This window comes from Condylostylus longicornis, unplaced genomic scaffold (genome assembly GCF_029603195.1).
Source record: "Condylostylus longicornis isolate FDR11 unplaced genomic scaffold, ASM2960319v2 ptg000064l, whole genome shotgun sequence".
Lineage (NCBI taxonomy): Eukaryota > Metazoa > Arthropoda > Insecta > Diptera > Dolichopodidae > Condylostylus > Condylostylus longicornis.
Genome location: NW_026578032.1, coordinates 870,607 through 888,949, shown reverse-complemented (window position 1 = coordinate 888,949; position 18,343 = coordinate 870,607). Strand labels below are relative to the sequence as shown.

Below are 18,343 nucleotides of genomic sequence, written 5' to 3'. Positions count from 1 at the left end.
AAGATTTATAGAAATATTGTACAACTACCGTCAATATTATGACATCAATTGTATTATATATGACAAACGTATGTAAATCATGCATACATCCATATAACTTATTCATACCATCGCATATACACACTAAATACAGATGGTCCCATTTTAAATTCTACACTAAAATGAAAAAAAATTTTAAAAAAATTTCAAAACAATTTTGATTAAAAATTTTATTAAGTGTAAAAAAATTTAACAATTATATTAAAGTTTTTCCTTAATATACTTAGAAATATATGTATATATATGTATATATGTATATATTAGGTTTCATATACCGAACAAATTTGCTTTTTTTTTTATTTTATTTATAAAAGCTGAAAAAAAAAATTATAATAAAGCCAGACAAATATTATTAAAAAAAAAACAAAATCACTTTACTTATATTTCTTTTCAAAATTTTTTTTCTTTTGTATCCTTTTGTGTATCCTTTTGCATATACATATATTCTGTGAACCTGTACATATGTATATAAATCAAAAACAAGAGAATTATAAAATACAAAAGAAAAGTAATATTCAAACGACAATTTAAAAACAAAAATTCTACACAGAGAAAAAAATAAAATAATAACAACACGAAAAAAAAAAAAAACAGGAAAAAAATGAACAATTCGGTTATATATAAAAAGAAAAAAAAAAATATTTCTTTTGTTTTCTATTTTGAATATTTTAACAATTTACGTACATAAAACTGCACAACAATACACATACGAAATTTAAAAAAGAATAATAATAAAGTTGCTTTTATAAGGTTTTAACAATAATTCATAAAAGAAAAAAAATAAATTTCCATGCATACCTTTGGCTTTCGTTTTGTTCTTTTCACTTGTTACTCTTACTATACTCCCATTATTTTAATTTCAGAAAAAAAAATTATAATAAAGATTTTGTACAAAGAAATAATTTTATTTTCTATTATATTTAAAATGCATACTAACATTTGGTACTCGTATATAAGTAGGTAAATTTTGTAGGTTAAGTTAGGTTCATATTTTATATGCACATACAAATAACCTCAAACTAAAGAATAAATTATGATGCATTCAACATAAAATTCTATTATTTCTCTAAGTGTATATAAACTTGTTATAAAAAATTAAATTAATAATATAATAGAAGGAAAGGTGATTATTTATTTGGCATTCTATATACACGTGTTGAGGCTATATAAATTATTGTACTTAATTGTAATTTAACATTTTTTTTTTATTTAAAATTACATTTCTTATAATTAAAATTGTTTTTTGTGTAAATTGTATTTAAAATAAAAATTTTATTGTTTGAATTTACATAATATACGACAAAATCTTAGATTTAATCCATGGTTGTCGTTATACTACGATAAGAGTAGTATTACTATTTTGCTTTCAACGTTTTATTTTCATACTCCTTTTTCAAATTTCCAAACGTAAACCGCAATATATTTTGCTACTTGCATTGAATTGAAAATTTTTCTTTTTGAATTTGAATTTTTTTCCGTAATATTTGAAATAATTTTTTACAATATTTTACAAAAAGTAAAGAAAATACATGAATACATGAAGATAGTGTTGCCAAACTAAATGGACACTGTATTCGACATATTATGTTCTTATCAAAATACTGAAATACATTATATTTGTCAGCGTAATACATTATATTTGTTATAAAAGTATGATTGGTTTGTGTAATACTCAAAAAACAATAAAAGTAATTTTTTCAATGTTCAAAACCTTGTGTAGTTGGAAATTCGAATATAGTGCGGTGGTTGTGTGGCAACTTTTCTGCAAAATCATATTCAAGAAATGACTAGAATTCTCTAGTGATTACATATTTCCTTGACTAATTGTAAATATATGTATTTTCATTAAGCTAAAATCTTAGTACCTGCTTGGTGTCTGTATATTTATTTCTTAATTTCATGTTCGCAAGCTCGAAACAATAATCATGTGAAATTTCGTTAAAAATCATATTCAATTTCATAATTGGATGAATTTCTTCAATTCCAATTCTTGAAAAAGGTTTCTGACTAAAATTAAGCCCAAGAATATACATACAATAAATATATTTATGGTTTCCTGTAAAATAAAAAGGAAAGCTCTTGAATGTTATGCTAACATAAACCAAAGATTTCTTTAAAATAAATTTTAAATGTCGTTTCGTTAATCATTAAAAATTTTCTTAATTTCGATTTTAATTTATCTTATTGTAAATTTACGAGCACTCAAAATTCGTTAAAATATTACTTTTAACATCGTTTTAGTTAATTTAATGCCAGTTAGTTTTATATATTGTAAAATGTATTTTCCTTCCGTCATATAAGTAAATAAGTGAAATTTGATAACATGCAAAATTTTTTCTTAAAATTCTTCTCAATACGGAAGTGGAAAATAAAAAGGAGTATGTTTATGTATAAGAGACTTATTCATACATAAATTAAGTACCAGTATGTAAGTATATTTATTGAAGTGCTATAATTTATCCAAATATTAAAAACTTTCCAAATATTTTGTATATGAAAAAAGAGAACATCTTTCAAAATATTTTTTTAATAGATAATAAAAATAAAAAAAAAATCTTTTATTGCATATATTGAAAAATTCACGATATTAAAAATTCAACCTTGAAGTCAATTTTCCATTAAAAATAATAAATATTTATTATCAAAGTATTTAAAGAAAAGAAATGTTTTTTTTTTTTAAAAATAGCTATTAATATTTTTCTACATTAAAATATAATAAAAACTGGTAAAATGAGAATAAAATAAAAAAAGAACATTTAATTTTTAAATTTGTGTTAAGTACATAATTTTATATTTTTATGATGATTATCCTTTATATCCTTTTTTAATATACAAAATAAATAGAATGCAAAAATAACAAATAATTTAAAATTATTTCTTCTTTCCACCCAAACTATATCGAAAATATTGGAAATAATTACGCTTACTTAAATGTTTATACTTTTATAAATTATTAATTTTTATATTTTTATAAACGAAAATATCAGAAATTTGTTTAATCATGTAATTTATATACTTCATTATTTGTGTATTTGAATCAATATGGATGCCGTTTTGAGTCAATTGTACCTAATTTAATATTTAATAATGAAATTCTTTAATTAATTTCAGTATTCCATTTGTAGGATTTTATAAATCCTGCTAAAAATATGTATGGCACTTCCAATTACAACAGATTGTAAAAATGAAGAGTAAAGAGTAATAATTTTTAAAGTTTCTTGTAGATGAAATACGTACTTACATGCATACATATATATAATATGAAATAAAAATATTCAAAATTTAAATTTATACTCAGAATAATTTTTAGTATTATAAGTACAACAGGATTCAATACAAGACATTGTTTTATTTATATAATACTCGTACTTATATCAATAGTCCTTATTGTTTCTTAGACCTCTTACTATAATTTACATTAAATTTTTCTATATAATTATTTAAAATTTTCCATATATAATTTGTGAATTTGTGCTTTTAAAATTAATTTGATTTTTTAAATATTTGAGAAAATCATTGAAATAAATCATTAGAAAGAAATATTTTATTTTGTTTGAGAAAATTTCTGGGTCTATAACAGTCAATATTGAGCTAATTCATTATATAATCTAAAACACGTAGGTACTAATGATTTTTCATTTTGATACTTATTGGTTCGTTTGACAAAGCTGGCACTATTAAGAACCCTTATTTTAGCAACAACTTATAATTAACTATGGCATATGTACATATATCCTATGTACATGGATATATTTATATTAACATTGTTACAATATTAAAAAAGCTTTTCATTGTACGTTAACTTTAAAATAATTTTTAAAATTCTAAAATAGCCAGCTGATAACATGTTCATTTAAATTATTGCTAAAAGGCATAAAAAAAAACACTATAATAGTCAAATCTTTTTTAATATTCCTTACAGTTAATGATGTGAAAAAGTTGTTAAATTTTTCTTTTCCTATATTTTGTTTTTTTTTTTTTCCATTAACAAGAAAATTTACTTGACATTGAGTATAACGTAAAATGTATGGAACGTTTGTAAAAAATTGTTAAGAAAATTTTACAAGTAATGTAGTAAAAAAAAAAAAAGAATAAAAATGGAAAACATGTAGAGTTGAACGGGGCAATATTAAGAAAAAGGTTAAGATATTTAATCATAAAATTTACCCTCATTCTTAATTCTCCTAGGTTCTCGTGATTTATTCGATTTTACTTCTTCCGGGTATATTGTACTATGCACATATTTAGTAATCACATTCAATTTATTCTTGAAGTTGCAGCATTTTTCTCGCGGGGTTCACTGCATTTTATATATTTTTACTTCCTTTACTGCTTTTTTTCTGATGATATCTGCTTTTATTTTTTTTTTTAATTAAGTATATTTAGAAAGTTCTTCATCAGGCTTATACGCGCAAATCCTTCCTAAATGCTTGTTTTTGCAGTATATCGAGTGCATCTGGACACACTTGCACCCCATACTACATTATTGAGTAGATCAAAAATAAATAAAAATATTTCATGAAACGCACTGAATCTTTTATATTTAACATCAGTTTACTTCGCAACTATTGCCACTTTATTATGTCGTCAACTGGTTAATTGGTGTAAATCCCCAGATATTTTATATGCTTGCTTTGTTTAAATCACTTCTATCGCTCTTAAAATTATATTTGGCGGCATTATTCCTAAATGATGATCATTATTTCTGCCCAACCGGGTTCTGATCTATTATCATTCCACCAAATATTTACTGTTACTTGCAACAATTTGGACGACATCATCCGTATATCATTGTCACTTGTCAAACACCTGGTGACGCCAAACAATATTCTTATACGAGTACGCTACAATTGCTGTTATAATGATTATTTCGATTCTTGATAAGTCTACTTGATTGAATAATGATTATATCAATCCTTGATTATATCTCCCCCATAACAGTTTTAAAAAATTCACACAAACTGAATTTGTATTTAATGAGTGCATTTAAATTTCAATATATAGTAATGTTTGTATACAGTATGAAACTTATTGTAATACCTATACAAGTAGTTTAAAGTAAATATTCTATTAAAATTTATACTCGTAACAAATGATTAACGATTTCAAAGTTATACATACATACTTATTTAGTTTTCTTGAAAAATTTTTCGTCAAAAAAATATTATATTCTTATGGTAATTTTCTAAATTGCTTTTTCCTTTCTCTGTTTATTAGTAATTATCTTCTGCACAGCAATTTTTTTTTAAATGATTAGTCTCTTCTTTTTATTTAATTTGTTAAATAACTCGTATAAATCAATATAAGGCAATAATACAAGAATTAAAAAGAAAAATAAAAAATATGATGAGCAAAGGCTACTCTGACAAAGTATTTTTAAAAAAAAAAATATTTTTAATTGAAAAATAACTAAAATTTTATAAATAGATGCATAAAACACTTGAGTTTAACTTTTCAAAAGATAATAATAATGAGAGGAATGCCAGATGGTTTTAAATAAAAGAAAATAGATAGCTACTAGCAATTTTAAAAAAATTTTTTGTGCAAAAGCACAAATTTTTTTTTAGCTACAAAATTGTCGCCAGCTACAATACATTTTAAAATATTGCTATAGTGAGAAAAATATTTTAACTCTGATATATTAACATTGACATTCGACTGTCTCAAAATTTTGAAATATATCATATGCCACTGTCGTAACGAACGAGCGATTGATTATATTTGATTTGCAATTCATTTCGATTCCCGACTTACTTAAATCCTATTGATGTTTCATATTTTATATTTTTGTACAAAAGTTAGTAAAATGTAGATCAATATGTAAAATGTAAATGTATGTATGTCTTATTTCATTAATATTTCAAAACTAGTGGTAAGCTTTCCACTAAATTGGTATACATGTATCTACAATGCTAACCAAAAAGATGCCTCTTAAGCCGTGAATATATTTTAGTCTGAAAGTTTTACAAAGATGCTTAATATGTCAAAAAATGGAAAATGATAAACGAAATGTATAATTATTTAGCAAAAAATCTCAATAATATCAATATTCTTTTAACATTATGTGTACATTATCCAAAAAAAATCTATCACCAAGTAACTAACTGTCACTTTAAGTATTCGTATATAAGATTTGCGTACATAGCTTAGGTACTTTTAGAAGCTGATCGTTTATCTCACTATTTTACTCGAAAAGTAGAAATAAAGTAAGTAACTGTCATATATTTTTATGACAGTTGTTTCTCTAAAATGCATACAAATTTTATTCACTTTGCTCTTGAAAGTGAGACGTTCAGTCAAAGGAAGAAAAAAATGAGCAATCTTATTGGAAAAGTGAAATATCCATTAGAAAATACTGAGAATTCTGATTTGGAAGTGAATATTAAAATTTTAAGTAAAAAAAAAAACAACATAAATAACTGTTTGATTATGGTTTATGTAAATTTAACCTTCCAAAAAATAACGGTTAATTTAACTTAAATAAATCTCTTGTACATAAGTATGTATATTTTTTTTGCGTTTCTCTTTATAAATCATTTTGTATTTTACAAACATATTGTCACAATTATACTACCTATTTAAATTAATATGTATGTATATATACGTACACTTTTTTGTAATAACGGTTTACTATACATCTACATTTTTAGAAAATAATATTAATATAATAAAAGGAAAAAATTGTCATAATAAATAAAAAAAAATGACAAATTGAATTTGTGTACTTCCTTAAGCTTTTAAATCATTAAACTTCATTTAAAAAAAAAATATGAAATAAATATAAAAAAAAAAACCACTTCAACAGCAAGAGCATTCAGAAATGATGGAAAGCAAATATTTAAATTAATGACGTCATCTAAAAATGCGCATGTTCTCTAAATTAACAAAATAATAAAGGAATAAAAACAAAACTCCTTCAAAGAATGACCTCATTTCACTTAAAACACACTTACAAAATTTATACTTTACTTGAAAATGTCAAATTATTTTGAAATAAACTTATAGTTTCTAAAACAATAAAAATGAAAAAAAAAAAAAAAAAAACAATATAAGCAAAGTAAATCATATAGCATGCGAAACTTTGTTGAATCCTTTATTTTCTTGCAACGTATACACATTCTATACACACTACTATAACATTGTCGCTGTCTCTATTATATTTTTGTAATGCAATTATAGATGACAAAAAATTTTACTTTTTTGTAGTTTAACGAAAATTTTAAAAAAAGTTTTCAAGATTTCAAGAAAAAAAAAGAATTTTGTGTTCTTTTTTCTTTTCTCTTTAATAAAAGTTTCTGTGCTGCAGGAGTAAACCAAGAGTTCTTTTTGAAATTAAGTAGAAAATTATGCAAAAAAAAAAGACAAAAAATTGTTATAAACTTATAAAGCTGGAGTCGTAGCTTTTAGCAGTGGGGTGCTGTTGCTTCCTAAGAGCTAAAGAGTGTACACTCTCTGTTTTCGACTTTAAGTTTTTCGATATTTCAATTCTTAAAGTTAGAACTGCAAATTTTTAAAAACATTGCATTTAAATTTTATATTAAAATATTAGTGACTGTGTATATAATATAATAAAATCTACGATTTAATTTTAATATATTGAAAATCATAAGGTGAACCTTGTTTATCACAAGATCTACGATTTAATCTCAGTATATTAAAAATCGTTTTGCGAACCTTGTATTAGAATTTGTCAATTGACGCTAATGATTGAAACTGTGCTATTCTCATTAGAGTTATTGTCAGATTTTTAAATGTAAAATGGTGACAATATTAATTTTTTTGCGAAAGCTTTGAGCAGCAATCGGTTAATTTTTATTTTATTTATAATTTTCGTAGAAAATTTATTGTTAAATTTTGACGTGAAATATGATTTGTGAATAATAATGTGTAAACAGTCATGAGACTTTATCGTAAGTTTATCAAAAATTTTCTCATATATGTGAACAGTATCTTAAAGTTTTTATTTTTCTAAGATATTTGTCACCAGTAGATACCGCAAATTGACATATGAAACATAAACTGTCAGTACAAAAAGATTTGCTATTAAATTATGCACAACAATAAGATTTATATTTGTAACGTTATTATGCAATCGTGAGTAAGATAATTCATCAACAATAATTTTAGAAATGAAGTTAGCCGCTATAGATTGCAATGCAGTGTAAACCCACTTTAATCGCTAAATATTGACCCTATAAACTTTTTGGAATTAAATATATACAAATTCACCTGATATACCCTTGGGCTTTGACATTTCAAATTGTCATTATTTATATTTATTATTATTTTGATTTATATAAAATCCATAACAAATTCACAAAGTTCGAAAATTATAAATTTATTTAAATATTAAGGTTCTAAACAAATAATTAAAAATGTCCAAACCACCTAGTAGAGATCTAATTAAAATTGTACTTACGAATTTTTTGAAATCATTTCGTCCACGTCAAATACGAGGAAATTTAATTGGAGAAGATTATTTTGGAAATAAGTATTATGAAATTCCGGCAAATCCAGCAATTGGAAAAAGAAAGCCTTCAAGATGGTTTGAACCAGTTGACAAAGAATCTTTTGATAATGAAATTACAGCTGAATGGGAAGCATGGTTACGTGGTAGAAGAGTTGATCCACCAACTAAAGAAGAATTAGTTCGTAATTTATCAATAATGGAAATGAAAAGACGAAATGCTGCAAAATTAGATGAAGTTTATGGAAAAAAGAAAGATGAATTTGAAGTACCTAAAGATTCAAAAGGTCGATCATCTTTTCCTACTTATGATGAATATGAAATAATACCTGGAAAAGATCCAAATAAAAGATATTAAAATAATAATAACATATAAAATTTTAGTTTATAACAATGATTTATCTTGTTAATAAAATAGTGATCAATTTTATTTAATAAAAAAAGAAAAATAAGCTTTAATTTTATTTTTAATCGCATAATTACAAAATAAACGAATGGAAAACTATAGTAATTTTTAATTAAATTATTGAAATATTTTTATATATGTATATTGTATTATAGGTAAAAAACACTTTTTTTTCTGGCTAATTTTAAATATTTAAATTTAAATTAAATAAATTTGTATATTGATATACAATTGAAATTCACAATAAAAAATCCCTGACATCCAAAATGCAGTATGTAATAGTATGGTAATACATTTTATCTGTGTTCCATATTGTAAAATAAAAAATTTTATACAATGGAACAATACCAAAATTGTTAAAAATTGGTTTTAACTATGCAATAAGAAAAAAAACAGCCTAATTGAAAAATCGAGATTAAAATACAGTCATTTTAAACTATAGTAAAGCTCATTTCATTAAGAAACCTGCTAGATTATAAAATGCTTGAAATAAGACAACAATTATTTAATCAAATCAAATTATTAGTTTTATATTCTTACTTAATAACTAATATTACAAATTTATTCAATTACTTATTATTTTTTTTTTTTTTCATTTATTATAAAAAGATGGCAATTACAATATAACATTTTTTAAAATAAAAAAATTCTTTATAACATACACCAGTGGTATTTTATTAATTAAATATATATATATATATATATATAGTATGCATTTTATAATGTATAAATTAGACAGTATAGGTACATACATACATACATTATTTGTATGTTCTGCAATTTTTTATTAAATTACTGCATTGTTGTTTCTTAAATTAAGTTCAATAATTTTATTATATAATTATATTAAAATACTTAATGCTACAAAGGAAATACATAATAATATGATAATTTAAAATTAGTTAAGCCTTTTGAGTTGAAATAAACAAATAAAATACTATTTAAACAATCTAAAATTTAAAATTCTAAAAAAAATTTTTTTTTTTAAAAAAAATTGCAAAAATTATATTTAAAAATTTTATTGCTTATACATATTGGTGATAATGTATATGGCTATACTAATGGCTATTTAGTTCTTTTAAATTTTCATTTTAATCAATTAATCTTTGGCAAATTTTAATTGTATTTCAACTTTAATTATTGAAAAATTAAAAAAGAACCAATTTATTTATCTTCTCATTGTTATTGTTTCTTATCAAAATATTATAATTATTTGTTTATTTAAAAATGCCATATATTTTTAGCAATTTTCTATAATACGATATATGTATATTTATGTATTTGTTCCCCAATTAATATAATTATTATTTTAGTATTATAAAATAAAATTACAAAAAAAGAAAAAAAAAATTTTAATTATTTATTATAATAATTATAATATGGCATTATGAGGTAAGCAGAATATAAAATTATACTATGTTTATAATCTAATATTAAATTTCATAAAGTTTTACAAATATTTTTTTGTTTTTTTTTTATTATTATTTTGTATATTTTTAGTGAATTGTATTATTTAATAACTCTATATATAATTTTTTATTTCGTTAATTTTCTTTACATTAAGATTTCTTATTAATTTGAAAAAATAGTTTAATATTTACAATTGATATAAAATTATAAATTTTATGATACATTTTCATTTTTTTTTTTCATAATTTATACGTACATAAATATTTTTGACTACATCTGTATTAAAATTAATTTTTTTCTTAATAATAATATTAATTTTGAATATTATGTTTTTTTAATATTATTTGATATTGAGATCAAAATGTTTTTAAAAAAAAAAAGATTTGTAAAAATTTGAAAAAAAATTTAATAATATTATAAATGCAAAATAAGTCTTATTAATTGTGTTTGACTAAAAGTACGTCGTCCCTTCTATAACCAAAACAATTAAAATTAATGTGCAAAATTATAATTCTGAGGAAAATTATGAATTTGTATATTTTTTTTTAATATAAAAAATTATTATTAAAGTGAAACATTTTTTTCACAATCAGAATATCGCTGTTTTTTTCTTTTTTCTTTATTAAAGATGAAATTTCTATTCAGTCAAAAAATGTACGAAATTGCACATTAATGTTTTGTATAATATTATAGGACGATATGTGCACGATAGAATTACAAGAATGAAATTAAAAAAAAATATTAATTACTTATTCAAAACTTTCAACATATCTTAAAGAGCAACAAATCTTAAAAACCATATTTTAAAATAATTATTAGGAATCATCATTGTTTTTCCTACTTTTACTTCAATTATCAATTTTAGGTTGTTACTATTGTAAAACTTAAATATGTATTATGTTAGGAATTGAGGTACATAATAATAATAGTAAAAAAAAGAAATTGTAAATTAGCTAAAAATTTAAAAATATAGGATATATTATATCTAAAAAACTATAACACTTCAAATTACAATTCAGTTCTTAATTTCAATTTCAATCTTTATCCGATGAATATAGCACTATATTGTATTGAACGAGGAAATAAAATTTCATATTATTATTAGAATCTAGTAAATATTTACGAAAACTTTTCTACATTAATGAATGTTTTTTTTTGTTACAAAGTAATTCGCAAAAATCTCACACTAAAACATAATATTGAAACCTACAATTTTTTTTTTGTTTTTTTTCACAAAATAATAACAATTTTTTTCGTATTAGTTCACAATAATACAATTAATTCCTAAATGTTAATTTTTAAAATTTTTGTTTGAGAATATAAAAAATGTTTTAAATGCACAGATTTCACAATCTTCTATTGAATCATTGAATCAATTATTTAAAATTAAATATTGAAAAATTTGTGAACACTTATATTTTAGTATTAATTAGTGCATACTCATATTTCTACTTTCATATTCAGCTATAATTTGATGTAACGTCTGATATATTATTTGAAAGCTAGGTCTTTCTGTTGGTTTACTATTCCAGCATTTTCTCATTAATGAATAAATAGGTAATGGTGTATTTTCTGGACAATTTAATACATTACCTTCTTTAACATATTTAACAACTTCTTCATGTGTCATACCATAATATGGCTGTAACGCAAATGAAAATATTTCCCATAAACAAACTCCAAATGCCCATACATCTGATTCAATTGTATATTTATTGTATAATATACTTTCTAATGGCATCCATCTTATTGGTATAGCATCATGTTCATCACCTTTATAATAATCTTGTAAATAGATTTTATGTGAAAGGCCAAAATCTGCAATTTTAACAATCATATGATCATCAATCAAACAGTTGCGCGTCGCCAAATCACGATGAACAAATTTACGTTCTGATAGATAGCACATTCCCGCTGCTATTTGAAAAGAAATACTTAATAAATCACCATATGATAAATCTGGATGTTCAGATACAGCAACTGGACGATGTGTAATATAAGGAGAACATGATCTTAAAAATTCATTCAAATCTCCACGAGACATAAATTCAAACAGGAGACACATTGGTCTGCCGATTGCGCAAACACCCAACAATTTCACTATGTTAGGATGATCGAATTCAGCTAACAAACAAGCTTCACGTTCAAAATCTTTTTGCATGTCAGCGCTTGCATCGTCTTTTAACATTTTAACAGCTACTAATGTAAAATCTTCACCAGCAACCAATCCAGGTGCTTTAGCTTGAAAAACTCTACCAAAAGCTCCTTGCCCTAAATCTTTTATATAAATAATATTATTGCGAGGATATTCTAATTTTTCTAGTTTTGGATTTAATTGAATTCCAGTTTCGTGATATGCGGCGTTACTGGGCAATTTATTAATATCTATATTATCTTGCGTCGCTGCAATGTTATAACCGCCAGATGAATGTGGAGGTCGTGAATTTTTATGGCGACATATTCTATATAAGAGTAAGACGGTTAAATGACAAGCCACAATTCCTACGAAACCAATACCAGACAAAAGTAGTATCATAGATGGAGTAAAAAATGTTTCCATTGAAATCTGATGAGTGTTGTCCTTTGTAATAATGTCAGATGAGTTGGCTAAAAATTAATAAAATTAATATTGCTTTTAAGAAATTAATCCATAAATTAAGCACTTACGACATAGTGGTATGAGGCAGTGCTGCCACCTATCATTTTCGCTTGTTGTATAGCACCAAGGATAAGGCTCTTCTCCACCAGCATTTCGACAGTAATTTTCACCCTCTGCTATTTCAGGAAAAACTAATGGAGGCTGCATATGTTTGTGAGGATATTGCTGGTCCCATCTTTGACAAGGCAAACCAGTTTTGGTAACATTCATTGTACCTAAATAATACCTACCGTTTCCCATACGACAGTCATCTAAAATGAAATCCATGAATAATTGAATATTAAAATTGCATGCAGTTAATTACATGTCACTTCGTCTTGCGGTATAATAGTTAATCCAACATGGGAACAACTTGGTCTACCAGAACTCAAATTAAATTTTGGTAACTCTTCGCAATTCGGTAATCGAAAGTGACCTCGACTTTTAATATATATTCCACGTCCCTTTTTTTCTTCAATTAAAACCCAATCATTATAACAAAATTGTAAATGCGTTGCAACACAATCTTCGTAGCATAAAGGTAATCGAATAGTTGCTCCTTCTTCAATAATACATTGGGGAAAAGCATATGCACATAACATTCTCTACATAATCAATAAAATATTTACATAGATTAACTACTTTTATCATATTTAGATATGTATTACCTCCGCTGCTTCCCGACATAATCCATTCAAATCAGTTATCAAATCTTCCCATAACCCTGCCGTAATTTGTTCATTTTGCCAACCCCCTCCGGGATCTTCTCTGCTATACCATACTTGACCAGAAATATAAGATTTACACACCTTGCCATTGTATGGAGCACAATATCCTCTTTCATCATAATAATCATTTTTATAAGTATACGCTTCAGAAGTTGAAGTTATTTTCATTCCTTTACTTATAACACCAAAGAATACAACAAAAGTCAGATTGACGTAAATATGGTGGATAAAGGATCTCATATTTTTTTATTAATACACATGAAAAAAAATTTAATAAAATATAGGACTTAATCGAGGGCTCCTTTTATTATTAAATTTATTAAATAAATTTAGTTTTCTGCAATTTATTTTTGATAAAACGAATCGATTTTTACAAGTCCTGAAGTTTTGCCGTATCCATATCTATATACCAAACATACTTAATGTCATTTAGATTATAGGAAGTAGAGAAAAAAGTAGGAAAGGATTGCTTGTTAAATTCCTTAACGTAATCCCCAGTAGTCAAAATTGAAACTAACAAATTAATGTACGTGCAGGTATTTTTGTCGTTATTTTTGAAATTAAACAAACCTTGGAGAAATTTTCAGATAAAATCAGAGTTTATTCGATTTTTATTGCTATCCCTTATTTTTTGAACGTTCCAAAAATTTTTCTCGATTAGTACCCACATGTTGAACTTTTGGCAAGTTTTTTATCCGTATTTTTTTTTCTGCAATTGAAATTAGAAAAGGTGACCTTATGAAAAACATGTATGCATATGTACATACACACATGCATACAAACATATCTATATACATATGTGCGTGTTGTGTACGAGAAAATTCATAATTTGCTAGCCTATAAATTTAAGTTAAAATAATGAGGAACAAATTACCACTTCCGGCAAAAGTATAAATTACACAAAGTGAGGTGAAAGATGATGAAATCAAAAATGTACTTTAATGTTGTGTTTTTCTAGCATCTTCTGGGACTTAGAGTAAGTACATATTACATAAAATTTGAAAAGTTTATTATAACAATGACTCTCAAACTTTGCTTGATTGCAACCCCTCAACAATAATTTCGAAACAAAATAACACCACTTTTTCAGTTATTCAATTCTTAAAATTTAGTGTAATATTTGGGATATTTGCAGGTTAAAAAATATTTTTAGCATATTTTTCTTTCGTTATATTGTTACATAAATATTCGCTTGACTTTCAGTCCTATTCAAATATTTGTATTCTATATGAAATCTGACGTTTTTCTGCGGAAAATGGCTTTTGTTCTGTTTTCAACTTCGTGCGATCCACGGCAAAAGATTGTTAAATTTTATATTTGTACATATTAAATAGACATTGAATAATATTATTCCAAAAAATATTTTCAAAAATTTATTATGCATTATTTATTTTATAAATGTCTTTACGCAGTAATAAAATAGAGATAGCAACCAATTGATAAATTTAAGGTTTTGACAACTCGTATTAGAGTTTCATTGTGACATAAAATTTTTAAACTCCAAAAACTGTCAAAAATACAATGTTTATTAGGAAAAAAAAACATCGAAAAAAAATAACAAAAAAAAATCTAGTTGCAAATTACTATAGCATAACGTAAATCAGCACCCGGCAAACTATGACCCGCGGGTCACGGAGTGACCCGAAGCATGATTTTATGTTACCCGCTTCGATTTTTTAAAGTAACTTTCCAAATCTATGTAAGAAAAATAACAAAAAATTGAACGAAATTAAAGAATTTTTTATTTTCCAAACCATTTATTGACAAACTATGATTTTTGAATTTTTAAATTCGTAGTAGCCGTGATAACTTTTATGTTGCTATGCTCAAAACAAAAAAAGAAGAAAATTAAAATACATTGAGTGCTAAGTTTCAATTGCTTTTTTCACATTTCTTTAGTTTGAAAATTTGTGTGATTCAAAAACAAATTATATTTTTTATTTGTCTGCCTTGAGTAAGTATATAAAACAAATACATAATAGCAAAAATCTTTAACAAATATTAAAATTTTTATTGCAAGTTAATTCGCAGTAAATCATCTTGATATAATATCCACATGCTGGGCATCTCTTCCAACAAAGTTTACATGCCTAAAAAAAGTTGCACTTGCTCTTTTATCTGCATTTGGATCAAGTTATAATTGTGAACAAACATTTTCACAAATGAAGTATATATTAAATAAAAACAGGAGTAGTTTGACTACGGAGCATTCTGATGAATGTGTCCGACTTAAGGTATCAACATATGAACCAAACTTGTCCAAATTAACTGCAACAGCACAGCATCATGGAAGTCACTGATTTTGAATTTATAATATTAAATATTGGTTTTGTTATTTTTTGATTTATTTTTATTACATGTGTATTGAATTTATTTCTGTTATGTTTCTATTTATTTTATATATAATAAATGAATTAACTTTTCGTTTAACTATTCTTTTTAATTGCTTTTTTATAAAATTGCCGCTGACCCGCTATGAGTTTAAAAAAATCTGATTTTTGACCAATTTTACCCACGACCAAAAAAGTTTGCCGACCACTGACGTAAATAAATAAATAAATCACTTACATGCACATACCTATTATAATCAAAAAGGAGCCCTAAAGTATAAAGGAAATATAAAATAATATATGTAACTCATTTAAACTAATTAAATTTTAATTTGTACATAATATGTAAGTTTGTAGGCATACTAAGTCAAAAGGAACAATATGGAAAAACCTAAAGCAAAATGTGCCGAAATTTATCACATAAATTCTCGTCTAGAAATAATATGCACCATTTGCTCAGAAAGCTATGAACGGATACATAATTTTTGTAGTCATTTAATAAAAAAACATTTTAATCTCGAAGATCAAGACTTTTTGGGAAATTTTTTGGAAAAAAGCGAAGAATCAGCTTATCAGAAGTTACCCCTTGAAATTGAATTAAATAATGATGAAAAAATGTGAAACTCACAAGTAAAATTAATTTTCAATAATATTTACGCTCATACTTATATTTTCAGTGAACATCATATGGAAAATAAAATAAATATTGGTAAATTTAATTGTGAAGATAGTTCTTTTAATCAAGACTGTGAAAATACGAATTCAAAAGACAATCGAAATTGTGAAAGAGTTCAAACAAGCATTGATAGTATTTATCTCAATGTAAGCAGTAATGAACATGTAGGAAGCAAAGATAGATTAGAAAAAGTAGATTCTGATATAAGTGATGCATATTTTCAATATGTGAACACGGACTTTGAAAAATTTGGCCAAGAAGTGGACATTTTTGGCGAAACCTCTGCTCGAAATATATTGCAGAATCAATGCGTCTCGCAAAGTAAATGTTAAATTTATTTCATACCGAGAAAAAATCTAATTTTCATAAAAAATATTAAAATTAGGTAATTCTATCATGCAACCAAATGGTAAGGAAAAAAATAAAAAAGCCGAAACTTTTGTTGAACTAGAATGTGGAAACTTCTATTGTACCATATGTGGTAATAAAATAACCAAATTTAATGTGAAGAAACATGATCATAGGTTTTAGAATTCTGATAATTTGTTTTTTTATTTTTTAATCTTAAAAATTTTTATTTTAGTCGATATAAACATCAATGCAACATTTGTTATAAACTATTCATCTCAGATATTAGTTTGTCCCTCCATTCCCGTAATTATCATAAAGAGCATAATGCTCTCGAAAAAATCCTTTGTGAAATATGTGGAGAATCAATATTTAAATCTAAATTGAACTATCATTTAAAACTTCATGATGAATCTCGTTATTTATTCCAATGTGATTTATGTAAGAAAAAGTTTATGTCACAAAATCGTTTAAGAAATCATACCAAAGTTATTCATACAAAAAAATTTACTTCAAATAAATATAAATGGATAAAGAAAAATTAATTGTTTAAAGCCAATTCCATTAATTTATATTTATGCAAGTAACTATCGATATATTTTTGTATAACTATTTGTAAAGGTTCACTGCGCGGAATCACACAAATAGATTAAACCACGTATAATTTAAACTCGACTTCTCTTTCCTTATAAAGAGGAACAAAGAATAAATCTTAGTTTCACACATTTTTTAATCGCATTAATATAATTTAAACGTGCTTTGATTTTATTGCATAGTAAATTCTTACAACTTTACTCTGGAATAAATAACTAAAAAAATTTTAGCTAATTTAGAAAATGTATTTTTAATGTTTAAAGTCATAAGTAATTTTTTGAATTACTATCTTATTAATATTAGCATTATATTTGTAAATAACTAAACTATAAAGGCTTTGAAAAAATGAAATACATTTGTTTAATTAAAAATACAATATTTCTATTTTGGTAGGTACTACTTAGCCTTATTTATTCAACTATTAATTCGTGGATTACTTGAGTCTACCAGTTCTTGCAATTTGTTTTGCAGTATTTTATTCAATAACCTTAATAAAATTTCTTCTTTTTTTAATTTTGCATTTTTTCGTTTCATTATTTTAGAGATACTATCTGCGATAAAATATTTTTTATAAAAGTATTCTGATTTCTCTTTATATTTCGAACACAATATATTTTCGCAATCGTTTTCTTCCAAATAAACTACTGATTTTCCTTTTAAGTCCTTAGATTTAAGAAATTCGTTTTTTTTAATTTGTTTTATATTTT

The 18,343-nt window shown here is 24.2% G+C and overlaps 3 protein-coding genes across 5 annotated transcripts; 2 read left to right on the top strand and 1 right to left on the bottom strand.

The window, feature by feature from the left end:
* Nucleotides 1-8,319: 8,319 nt before the first annotated feature.
* Nucleotides 8,320-9,100, top strand: LOC129612272 (NADH dehydrogenase [ubiquinone] 1 alpha subcomplex assembly factor 2). The gene has a single exon (XM_055525826.1). It carries the CDS (start codon nucleotides 8,415-8,417, stop codon nucleotides 8,862-8,864), a length of 450 nt encoding a protein of 149 aa, XP_055381801.1. The 5' UTR covers nucleotides 8,320-8,414; the 3' UTR covers nucleotides 8,865-9,100.
* Nucleotides 9,101-11,638: 2,538 nt separating this feature from the next.
* On the bottom strand, nucleotides 11,639-14,641 carry LOC129612260 (tyrosine-protein kinase transmembrane receptor Ror2). The gene is made up of 5 exons (XM_055525810.1): nucleotides 14,563-14,641; nucleotides 13,629-14,397; nucleotides 13,286-13,565; nucleotides 12,990-13,232; nucleotides 11,639-12,929 (listed from the first exon to the last, which is right to left on the bottom strand). The coding sequence occupies exons 2-5, from the start codon at nucleotides 13,926-13,928 to the stop codon at nucleotides 11,752-11,754; spliced, it is 2,001 nt and encodes a 666-aa protein (XP_055381785.1). The 5' UTR covers nucleotides 13,929-14,397; nucleotides 14,563-14,641; the 3' UTR covers nucleotides 11,639-11,751.
* A 918-nt stretch (nucleotides 14,642-15,559) lies between these two features.
* LOC129612261 (serendipity locus protein beta-like) lies at nucleotides 15,560-17,861 on the top strand. 3 transcript variants are annotated; one of them, XM_055525812.1, is made up of 6 exons: nucleotides 15,560-15,642; nucleotides 15,709-16,320; nucleotides 16,376-16,635; nucleotides 16,696-17,015; nucleotides 17,080-17,218; nucleotides 17,278-17,861. In XM_055525812.1, the coding sequence occupies exons 3-6, from the start codon at nucleotides 16,400-16,402 to the stop codon at nucleotides 17,585-17,587; spliced, it is 1,005 nt and encodes a 334-aa protein (XP_055381787.1). In that variant the 5' UTR covers nucleotides 15,560-15,642; nucleotides 15,709-16,320; nucleotides 16,376-16,399; the 3' UTR covers nucleotides 17,588-17,861. The 3 variants fall into 3 exon arrangements, with proteins under 3 accessions (XP_055381787.1, XP_055381786.1, XP_055381788.1); XM_055525811.1 differs by having other exon boundaries at nucleotides 15,580-16,320; XM_055525813.1 differs by having other exon boundaries at nucleotides 15,580-16,320; nucleotides 16,376-16,648.
* Nucleotides 17,862-18,343: the final 482 nt, after the last annotated feature.